Raw genomic sequence first — 11,594 nt, forward strand, 5'->3', positions numbered from 1 at the left:
CTCACCTGACCTGAGTTTGTCCAGCCTCGGCCTCCTTCTCCAACCTCTGCCCTTCTCCACCACCTCTCACCCACAGGACTCCGCTTCAAACTGGCCACCCACCTCGCCTTTACTAACAAGGCACTGCCTGACTTCTCTCTCCCACAAGCTTCCCTCTGTGTCGGCCCATCTTCCCGCTGAGGCCCCACACAATGTCAACGATGTTCAGACAGTGTCATTGGCTAGCCCCTCTCCCCACTCCCAACCGAGAGAAAGGCATGCAGTCTGGGCATCCTCTCCGCTGGGCTGGGCTCCTTGCACCTGTGTGTTCCTTTACATTTTCCTAACAGCCCGGGGTGTAGTATGCTCATTTTCCAAAGACCATATTCTGTGTCCAGGAGAAACGGAGATCAGTGTCGAACCGCAAGTGGTGTAGGGTTAAACCGGAAAGGGGGCTCTGAAGGGAATGGCATTGAGAGACCTTCTAGGGATGTCCTGGAGAAGGTGGGGTGGGGGTGAGCTGGGAGGGTGGGAGAGCTGTGCAGAAATGGGCACAGGAAGGGCTGCGCTGCCAGCCCTGGGGAGGGGAGGGACTAAGACCTGGAGAGCATGCTGAGGGTGGACTCTTAGGCACAGGGAAGGGCCTGGAATACGTGGGAGTGGGGGTGGGGGGGTGTCCCTTGAGATCTGCTCAGAGAAGCCCTCGGACCTCAGGAGCTGTGCTGAGAATGCCCCGGAAGTGGTGGTGAGGTGCATGAGCAGCCCTGGTGCTCTCCTGCTGGAGGGTCGGAGGAGGCCCCTTTAAGAGGGATGGATGGAGGGATGAGGTGAGGACAGGATGAGTGCCATGACCGCAGCCCCCCCCCCCCACACACACACACTTCATTGCCACCAGGCAGAGTAGAATGAACTACCCTGTGAGTTTCCAAGACGGTAACTATTTCCAAGAGTAGAAAGCCTGCCTCTACTTTATCCTGTGGAGCAGCTGGTGGTTTTGAACTGCTGACCTTGTGGTTTGCAACGCACCACGTAACCCTCTATGCCACTAAGGCTCACTCCATCTTGGCACAGCACAAGGAGCGTAAAGCATCACCTTTTCTCTTGCTCTGCGCTAATCATTTGCGTGTCTGCTCTGTGCCCGGCCAGCCCTCGCCCACAGCAGTCAATGTGCACTGAGCCAGTGGCACACGCTAGAGGGGAGCGTGTTCATGGGGAACGTCTGTGGCAGGAGGCACGCACACTCCAGCCCTGGCCCCGACTTCAGAGGCAGCCCCCCTGGGGTTGGAGCATCTGTGAAGCTAGCCACCCTCGCTCACACTCCCGTGTCGTCCTCCTCCTCCTGCTGCAGGAGATCCCCATGAATTTTGTGGATCCCAAAGAATACGACATCCCTGGGCTGGTGCGGAAGAACCGGTACAGAACCATCCTTCCCAGTGAGTACTCGTTGCCTTTGGCAGCAAGGTAGTAAACCCGCCCTCTCCTGGGTGTCCCCTCGAAACACCTCACCCCCACAGCTGGGCTTCCAGGGGCGAAGGGCTGGTCCTCACTGGAGGAGCAGGGATGGAGGTGCCCGGGTGCTCCCTGTGACGGCACAGTCCTCTAGAGCAGTGGTTCTCAACCTTCCTCATGCCGCGACCCTTTCATACAGTTCCTCATGTGGTGACCCCCAACCATAACATTATTTTCGTTGCTACTTCATCACTGTAATTTTGCTACTGTCAGGAATCGAGCGGCCCCTGTGAAAGAGTCGTTTGACCCACCCATGCCCCCAAAGGGGTCACGACCCACAGGTTGAGAACCGCTGCTCTAGAACCTTGCCTCAGCCAGGGGTCATGTCTGACTCAGTGGAAACTCAGAAAGAGAAGGCAGAGGGAGGACAGCACCTAGACAATGTGTGGTAGCCACATATGCCCACCTCTAAATCTCTTCAGAGCAAAGGGGCTTCTCAGAGGAGACATCCAAGCTCTGAGACACCAATGAAGTGCTTGTCCCCAGTCATGCCGATTTCACCCCTTTGTACAGAGAGAGAAGTTGAGTCTTCAGGCTTCCACAGCTTATCAGTGCTAGTTCGCAGCTCGTGACTCCGGAGCTGAGTCCCAGACTAGGGCTGCCATGTCTATGCCGGAACTCAGGGTGCTCAGCTTGGGGGTGCTCCAACACGCAGAGCTTCCCGAGTCCCCTGTGGGCCGAGGTGTTCCACCAAGGCCCAGGAGCAGCCCCTAGAAGGTCTACGAGGGACGCCCCTCCTGGGCTCGGGTTAGATGAGGTGGCCCCGCTCGGCCCAGAGTGCTGCTCAGTTCTTTTTCATTGACCTTCCCACAGCCCTTCCTTCGCTCTGGGCCAGGTCCCAGGTCTAGCTAGGGGGGCGGGTGGGGGTGCTTGGAGAGCTTATTGAAAATGATGCCCCACAGACCTGCTCCATGGAGTTTATGGAGTAGTGAGGCTTTTTGGAAAAGCAGCTTTGCCATCAGTATCTCCGACAACATGTGAGATGTCATGACTTATTTTTAACTTTTAAAATTTCCACTTGTGGTTGCTATGGTGACACTGTCTCTGGTAGTTCCGGTTAAACAAAGCACCATTTAAGGCTGGGATGGATTATTCAAGGCTGCTCCCCTCTTTCCTCATCTATCCCACCACTCTGCCCGAGCTCAGATGCCCCAGAACCTAGGCTGTTGTGTTGGGAGCCTCTGAGAGTGGCCATGGGGGAAAGAGCAAGTCTGTGCCTGGGGTTCCAGTGGTACTATCCAAGCCTCCCAGAATCTTCTCGACGCCCAGCAAGGACTGTCCCTGCTGCCTGCACAGATCAGGCTGGAGTACAGAGGGCAGATGCAGTCGGGCCCACACCCACTCAGATCTAGGGTACCTTGAGATTTGCTCTCTCCTTCATCTGCCACTCGTAGCCTGGGCCCCTGAGGAGCCCAGATTGTGCCCAGGAGCTGAGAATTCAGCCATGACAGAGACATAAGACTCGACCTGCAGAAAGCTCATAGCCCCCTGGGAGAGACCAGAAATCCAGCATGCAGCGCTGCTTGGGGAGAAATGTCAATCAGTTCTCCACTGTGCACCAGGGACCAAAAACTAGGCCTGGCAGGCACATAATAGGTGTTTAAGACCTATTTGAATGCGTGGATGGCTAGATGATGGGTAGTAGATGGATGGGTGGATGGATGGATGGATGGATGGATGGATGGATGGATGGATGGATGGATGGATAGTGGGTGGATGGCTGGTGGGTAGAAGATGGATAGATAGATAAATGGATGGATGGTGGATGGATGGATAGATAGTGGGTAATTGGATGGATGGATGGATGGATGTATTGGTAGATGGATGGCTATCTTTAAGCTCACTCTTCCTCTCCATCCACTGCCAGCGGCTCTGTTGGTGCCCTAGCCTGGGGGCGGGGTTTAGGGTGGGTGTGAGGGTAGGGGTGTCCCTCTGAGATCCACCCTGAGAAGCCCTCAGACCTCAGGAGCTGTGCTAAGACTGTCAGACTCGGAGCTGTTGGCCCCTGAAGTGGTGGTGAAGTACATGTTCAGCCCCGGGTGCTCTCCTGCAGGAGGGTCTCCATTAAGATGGATGGAGAGATGAGGTGAGGACAGGCTGGCTGCCACCACAGCTTAGGCAGGCTCCCAAGGACATTCCATAAATGTCCCTGGAGTGCTCGGGGCACAATACTTCATGACACTTCCCGTTTGGATAATTGTAACCATCTCCTAATCTCCCAACATACACACTCTCCCCTCCTACTCATCTTCCATCATTGCTCCCAGAATCATGCCAAACAGAAACCAAACCACAGCGTTCTTCTCTTTAAATGCTGCCGTCGGACTTGCAATCTCAGGTTTCCGTCCAACCTCCTGAGCCTGATCTAAGACCCTGCATCCTCTGATTCCTCTCCATCCTCACTCAACAACTTCAACCTTCCTTCCCCTCTGCACTTGAATCAGATCCTACAATATTCCCTACTCCGCCTGGTCTAGCCCTTCTGCCCCAGGCCAAGTGACACCCTTCCTGAAAGCCTCCTCACCCTGCGCCCGTCCACCCGCCCATCCGCCTTCCCTGCTGCGCTGCGGATCCCTTGAAGACACAGACTGTGTCTTGTTTCCCTCGGAGTCTCTGCTGACCAGCCCAGCCCCAGACACGGAGTCAGTGCTCAGTGAGAGGCTGTGGAATGAGCTGGCACCACACCCACCACAGGGTAGCTCTTTGAGGCCGGAACGCTGGTGTCTGGGCAGAGGGAAGCAGTGTCCGCTTCTGTCCTCTGACCACCCTCTCTGGGAAGGTGAAAGGGAGATGGCATGTGTGGAGCTCTCCCTCCTCTGATTATGGCCTCCCAGAAGCCCCGTTCTGCCAGCCCGGGCTTCTCTCCACTGCCGACATCCCAGCCCTCTCCCCCTTCCTCCCTACACCGCTCCTCAAAACCCGTCCTATTCCCAGCTGCCCTCCCCCAAATCACCTGCCAGAACCCTGGGCAGCAGGGCTGGGACCTAAGAAGAGCTACAGAGGAGGGCTCAAGTGGCATGTCCCCCATCCCATTTGTCCCATTTCCCCTCCTGGCCCCAGGTTCCTTATTTTTCCTGCTACATTCTAGTAGTGACAGCAACTACCCGTTGGGTGTAGACCCTGTGGCTGCCATTGCTCCAAGGGCTCCCTTTTTAACATTCACTCACTGAGCCTTCACAATAGCCCAAGTTCACAGGCAGGCACAGAGAAAGTAAGGATATTGCTGGTACATTGCAAAGCCAGGATTTGAACTGGGGCTGGCTGTCGGGCGCAGTGTTGTGGGCTCTGAACCACTCACTCCCCATGTTGTAGGTCCCACCCCCCACACCCTCAGCCACCTCATGTGTGCTTCTTCAGGAAATGCCTACTCTGGCCCTTCTGACTGCACTAGGGAAACTGAGGCCCAGAGAAAGGAGAGCCCTGTCCACCATCACACAGTGAGCTGGTGACAAGGTCAGGCCCAATCCCAGGGCTCCAGACCCCGAGCCGCTTCCCTCTGCCCTCCCAGAGTCTGATCTCTGCACGCTGACAGGATAGCCAGCGCCGGAGGTGCTCAGATCAGGCAAACTCACTGCCACTGAGTTGATTCCAACTCAGCAGCTCTAGAGAAGCTCTCCTGGGGGTTTCCAAGTCCGTATGTCCCATTAAAGCAGTGGTTCTCAACCTTCTTCATGCTGAGACCCTTTCATACAGTTCCTCATGTTGTGGTTAATCCCCAGCCATAAAATTATTTTTGTTGCTACTTCATAACTATAATTTGGCTACTGTTATGAATCAGGTGACCCCTGTGAAAGGGTCGTTCGACCCCCAAAGGAGTCACAACCCACAGGTTGAGAACCGCTGCATTAAGGGAACAGAAAGCGGCATCCTCCCCCCGAGGAACAGCTGGGCCTTCCAAACTGCTGACCTCGCAGTGGGCATCCAGATGTATCATCACAACGCCACCAGGAGCTGCCAGCTAGAACAAAGCCATTTTTTTAATTCTCCAGAAAGTGTGTTACTATGGGATTTGCTACTTGTAGGTTAGTGTTGGACACCATCGAATTGGTTTTGACTGATTGTAGCCCCAAGTGATGGAGTCGGACAGCCAGGCAAGTCTTCCTGGGTGTCATCTTTAGGGACATGATCGTCAGGGGTGGTCGAGGGGGCTGAAGACACCAGCCCTTCGCTCTCACTGCCATTGAGTCGATGTTGACTCACAGCGCCCCTATAGCACAGACTAGAACTGACCCCATGAATGACCCTACAGCACAAACTAGAACTGCCCCCGTGGGTTTCCTAGACTCTCGGCAGGAGTAAAAAGCCAAGTCTTTCTCCTGCGGAGCGGCTGGCAGTGTCAAACTGCTGACTTTGCGGTCAGCAGCCCCACTCATAAGTCCTGCTGGCTTGTACAGCACTTCCCAATTTCCCCAGCACATCTCCATCTGCCTTCTCCTTGCCCTTCCAACAAGCTTGTGAGAACGAGGCATCTTTCTTCCCTTTTTGCAGATAGGAACACAGAGGCTTTGAAAGGGCGTGGGCTCTCCAAGCTGATGCAGCAAGTCAGTGCCATGCACACTCAGACCCCACTGCACACTCGGGCTCTCGCTGCCCGGGACATGTCCCGCTCCAGAAATGAGGAGCAGTGAGGACAGGGCAGCTTAAGAAACACAGGGCCCCCTCTTCACGCTCCTTCCTCAGGCTGGGCCCCCACCTGCCTGAGTGGGCCACGGGGTGAGTCAGGAGGAACCACCAGGGTGCCAGGAGAAATGTGGGTACCCTAGAGTGGGCTGGAGGAGGTGGTCCCCACGCTGGAGGACCCAGCTCCCAGCCTTCCCTGTCTCCCCTCACCCAGACCCTCACAGCAGGGTGTGTCTGACCTCGCCGGACCCTGACGACCCCCTGATTTCCTACATCAATGCCAACTACATCCGGGTATGTAGCCTCACCCTGACAGCCTGTCCCTGAATGGGGCCAGTGGGGCCTGCCCTTCAGGCCTGTCCCTAAGCTGCTAGCAGCCCCTGGGAAGAGCCCAAGGGTTGGAGGGGAACTAGTTGCCAGGAGCGCTGCTTCTGCTGCTGATTGCTGGCCTCTGCTGGCCACAGGGCTACGGTGGGGAGGAGAAGGTGTACATCGCCACTCAGGGACCCATCGTGGGCACCGTGGGCGACTTCTGGCGAATGGTGTGGCAGGAGCACACCCCCATCATCGTCATGATCACCAACATCGAGGAGATGAACGAGGTAGGCTCAGAGCGACTCAGTGCCCCCTGTTTGTAGAGGAAGTGAGTGGGCTTGGGGAAAGGGTAGTACCATCCCTATAGCTTATGCAGCTGGAGCCAGAACCCAATGTGCTAACCCCCCAAAGTCTGCCGCCCTTTGACCCGTTGTGCCAACTGGCCCTGGGTGTGGGGCGCACCTGGGAGGGGGCCCGCGGTCTCACAGCAGCCTCACCGTGTGGGCTTCTGCAGAAGTGCACCGAGTACTGGCCAGAGGAGCAGGTGGCATACGACGATGTGGAGGTGACCGTGCGGGAGGTCAGACACACGGAGGATTACCGACTGCGGCTCATCTCCCTCAGGGTGAGGCCTGGGCTGCACTCGGTGGGGTGGGGGTGGGGGGCAGGGCAGGATGAGCACAGCCCAGGGTTCAAGGCAGCTAAAGCGAGGCCCCTGGGATTTCTGTTAATTGGGCTGTTAAGGAGAGGGACTTGGGGGGATTGTGGCCACGCACACTCACCTCAGGGCACAATGGGCCTGATTCCTGCTCTAGCGGCCCCCTTCGTTCAAAGCAGAACTGTGCTCACAGGGCCTTGAGTGGCTGACTTTTTTGGGGAGGGCGGGCGGTCATCAGGCTTTTCTTCCAAGGTGCCTCTGAGTGGACTGGTCCCAGGGAGGAGAAGCAGAGCAGGGAGGCGGGTACTCGCCCCCTGCAGAGACTCTCCTTGGTGATTCCCACACATCATCCCGTGTGACAGGGCAGACCTGTCCCGTCGGGTATTCCAGGCTGTGACCTTGACAGGAATGGGTTGTCAGGCCTCTGTCCCACTAAACCGACTACCTTCCATGTAGCGACCACACACTGAACCTGTGTGCCACCAGGCCCCTCCGCCAGCCTGAAAAAGAGCTCACTGCTGTCCCACCAGTGGCGACTCGGCGATCCATAGGACAGGGTGGAACTGTGCCCTGGGAGTTCCTGAGACTGTAACTCTTTATGGGAGTAGAAAGTCCCATCCCCACCCAACCCCTGAGCGACTAGTGGTTTCGAACTGCTGACCTTGCAACTAGCAGCTCAACTCCTAAACTCCGACAGCATCACAAGTCTTAGTCAAAGTCAGTCCCGTTGGGCTGCCTCTCTGCTCTGTGGATTAACAATGACTTCCAGCTCTGCTTCTGAGTGCCCCCAGGTCAGGACCCTCTGCGTCAAAGGACGTCAGCAGCCTCCGGTGCTGTCATTAGGACAGGAAGGTCCCATGGGACTTTGAGATGCCGCCAACTAAGGTCCCTTCACCTGGGATGCTAGGCTTCTGGTGGGAGTAATGCCCGCCCTGTCTACCAGAGGACAGGCACTCCTTCCTGTGTTTGGGTTGCCCTGGAAGCCCGTGGTTAAGAGGGAGAGGAACACACCGAACAGCCCAGAAGGGCGAGGGCTGGTCTCCTCCCACCGAGAAGCTGTGCCTCCTCTGGGATCCGCACAAGGACACTGTCCATTTGGAAGCTGAGGGACCGGTGGGTTCTGTATTGGGGAAATGATAAGGTAGCCCATGGGCAGTGAGCAGAGTCTGGGTTAGGGGGCCCAGCGGCGACGGAAGCCAGCAGACAGGAATGAGTTGGGGAGACCAGACCGGCAACATCACCCCTCTCGGGATCCCCGGGTTGTTGAGACAGAGCTGGTGTGAAGACCGATGTCACAGACCAGCCCCTGTGACCAGGCGGGCCCAGGGTCCCTGACTAGTGTGGCATAGGTGGGAGGGGCTTCCCTGGCTGTCCCACCCACCTTCATCTCTGGAGTGGGGTGTGGGGCACTGAGACAGTCCCCATCTGTCTGCACAGAGCGGTGCTGAAGAGCGAGGCCTGAAGCATTACTGGTTCACATCCTGGCCGGACCAGAAGACCCCAGACCGTGCCCCCCCACTCCTGCACCTGGTGCAGGAGGTGGAGGAGGCAGCCCAGCAGGAGGGACCCCACTGTGCCCCCATCATCGTCCACTGCAGGTGGGTCCTCCTCCCAGTTACCCACGGCGCAGGGCTGTCTGCCCCAGGCCCCTGACCCTGGCCCCTCTGCCCTCAGTGCCGGCATTGGTAGGACTGGATGCTTCATCGCCACCAGTATCTGCTGCCAACAGCTGCGACAAGAGGGCGTGGTGGACATCCTGAAGACCACGTGCCAGCTCCGCCAGGACAGGTCAGCCCCAGGCCGAGGTGGGCGGGGGGCAGGGAGAGGCTGCATGGGATGAGGGACTGCTAGATGTGGGGCAGGGAGGATAGATGGACACAAGGTCAGGATGCAGCCTCAGTTGTGGACAGAAGGAGGGGAGGGGAGGGTGGAACACATACCCCTGTGTGCCCCTGCCCAGGCTGGGGAGGGCGGCCTCAGGGGAGGCTCCCAGCCTGCCCAGCAGGCCTCACAGCCAGGCAGTGCCATGGTGGGCTGGACAGCGTGTGGTGACTGCCGTGCATCTGCCGGGCAGGGGCGGCATGATCCAGACGTGTGAGCAGTACCAGTTCGTGCACCATGTCATGAGCCTCTATGAGAAGCAGCTGTCCCGCCAGGCCCAGGAGTGACCACTGCCCCACCCCTCGGTATCCTCTGGACCTTCCCCTATGTCCCCCTCACCCAACACCCAGGCTCAGGCCACCTACCCCCACCCTGGGCCTGCTCCCTGTCCCTCCCTCCCGCTTCCTTCCTCCTCTGTCCACCTTGGCCTGGTCCCCACCCCCCATCGTCGCTCTTCCTACTGTAAATATTGGGGGCGGGGGGAGGGATGTGCCAGGCCAGACCTGGGGCCCTGGGGCCTGACCCGCACCATGAAGACGGGGGCCTCAGTTTTTAACCGTGGCTTCACCGCAACTTGACCCCCACTTGCCCGTGTCTATGCCCGCGCTAAGTGTCCTGCCACTGTGTTGTCTGACCATCCATCTCTGCTGTGTGTACCGGACACTGTGTCTCCTGGGCCGGCTGGGACAGGGTGATGCACTCCAGCCTGCGCCGCCCAGGCAGAGGGGCCCACCCCCTCCATGTCTCCCCAGCTCTCTGGACCAGGTGGGGCCAGGGAAGGGGCCCTGAGTAGCTGGAGCCCATACTTGAGAAGCCCTAGGGGATCTGGCTGAGAAGCCCCAACTGAGGGAGAGAGGCCTCTGGGTTGGGGGGTATCCCCGCAAGACAGGCCTGAGTGTCAGGTGCCTCAGCCTCTGGGGCACTGGAGGAGGAAGGAACAGGTGGGGGCTCTGGGCCCTAGTGGGGGCAGGGGAAGGGAACCCCAAGGGGGTGGGGTGCGGACTTGGTCCAGATCTGTGTGAAACCTTGTTCTGTGTCGCCGTGGGAACGCGCTCCCCAAAGTCCTGCTACGTGTGGCTCTACGTGTTGCTCTGCGTGTGTCCCGTGTCCACGCATGTGTTGACAGCCCCTCCACGGGGCCTGCATGACTCTGGCAACATGTTCTCCTGGAGCCACGTGTTTTTATTGCTGACTTTAAATATTTATCCCCCGGCAGACAGAGACGTGGGGTGTCTTTTTATAATTCGCTCGTGGTCATTGAATAGAGCAATAAACGGAGCATTTTGAGCAAAATCCGCCTCCTGGGTCTGTGTGACTTACCCCTGCCCTGCCCTCCCCCCCTTCCCAGCATTCCCTTGGAGCCTGGCCAGCAGTCCCACTCTACCCCAGGGCCCCACACACACACACACACATGCTCCCCCCCACCCCATGGAGAAAATCCAGGTCTGAAAAGCCAGAAGGGGTCCATTGGTCAGAGTCTATTCTAGCCTTCTGACTCAAGCCCAACCAGTACCCAGGGCCATAGGAGCCTCCAACAAGTGTGGAAGTTGCCAGAGGCTGGCAGGCCAGCGGTGCCAATGAGTGTTCCAGGGCCGGAGCAGGGGGACGTCTGAGCATGCCCAGCCCTGCCCCCTGGGCCAGTCCATCGCCCCAGTTAGCCCCTCAGGTCCCTGCAGCAGCTGCAGCCCGGCACTTCCCCTTGTATGGACTGGTGTAGAGTGGCCTCTCCCAGGGGCCCCGAGTCATCTGAGTCACCCCAGACACTCCTGCTCTATTTTACCACCACCATCCCTGCCGGGATGCAGCAAAATCAGCAGTGAGGTCACATCCCACAGGGGGGTCACCCCAGGGCAGGGCTGGTGACCGGCCAGCAGGTCCTTACAAGGCACAAGGACCTTGGCTCAAAGGACGTGCTGCAGAGGAAAGGGGGCTTGGGGACACCTTCAGACAGAGACATCACCCCACGCTACCTGAGCCCCTCAGCTCAGAAGTCCCACGCAGTAATAATGAGAACCAACAGTACCGCTGCCAAGTACCCTGGTCGGCCATCCCCACTCCCACCCCCACCCGCAGCCTCCCCTCCCCCAGCTCTCCACCGAAGCCCAGGGCCATCAGCTGGCCTAGCTGAGGAGCCTGAGTAAGGAATAGCCCCCAGGGGACAGACATTTAAGGAACCAGTGGCTCTTGGTGGCCCCACTGTTGAGACTAACGAAGGAGGGACTGGCCACTGTCGCAGCCCAGACACTCACTGAGCCACGCAAGTGTTGGGAGGCTGATCAGTGCAGAAGGTAAGGCTTCCTCTTCCCTCCAGAAGGATGCAGAGCCTGCTCAGGCTTAGCCCCGGGGTGGAAGACGGAGGGAGAGGGCAGGAGCCAGAATGGGTCAGTGGTCTTAGGACCGGGAGAGGTAGAAGCGGGCCGAAAGCCAAACTCACTGCCTCGGAGTCAATGCTGACGCTCGATGACCCCGCAAGCCAGACGAGAACCTCCCCTGAGGTTCCCAAGACTGTAACTATCACTGTAGAAAGCCTCGTTCACCAAGGGACTGGTGGACATGGGGCAGGGAGGACAGATGGACACAAGGGCAGGAAGCAGCTAAGTGAGCGGCCCAAGTTGCGGCTGGTGGTTTCAAA

General features: G+C 58.2%; 1 protein-coding gene across 3 annotated transcripts in view; it reads left to right on the top strand.

The window, feature by feature from the left end:
• The window catches only part of PTPN5 (protein tyrosine phosphatase non-receptor type 5), a 68,306-nt gene extending 58,061 nt beyond the window's left edge, over positions 1–10,245 (top strand). For all 3 annotated transcript variants that reach the window (XM_075545983.1, XM_075545982.1, XM_075545980.1), the window contains 7 exons: positions 1,328–1,412; positions 6,323–6,402; positions 6,573–6,710; positions 6,938–7,048; positions 8,519–8,679; positions 8,756–8,869; positions 9,156–10,245. In XM_075545983.1, coding sequence (XP_075402098.1) covers positions 1,328–1,412; positions 6,323–6,402; positions 6,573–6,710; positions 6,938–7,048; positions 8,519–8,679; positions 8,756–8,869; positions 9,156–9,249 — 783 coding nt within the window. In that variant the 3' untranslated portion in view covers positions 9,250–10,245. The remainder of the gene's footprint in view (positions 1–1,327; positions 1,413–6,322; positions 6,403–6,572; positions 6,711–6,937; positions 7,049–8,518; positions 8,680–8,755; positions 8,870–9,155) is intronic.
• The last annotated feature ends 1,349 nt before the right edge of the window (positions 10,246–11,594 follow it).

Source organism: Tenrec ecaudatus, chromosome 4, assembly GCF_050624435.1.
Source record: "Tenrec ecaudatus isolate mTenEca1 chromosome 4, mTenEca1.hap1, whole genome shotgun sequence".
Classification (NCBI taxonomy): domain Eukaryota; kingdom Metazoa; phylum Chordata; class Mammalia; order Afrosoricida; family Tenrecidae; genus Tenrec; species Tenrec ecaudatus.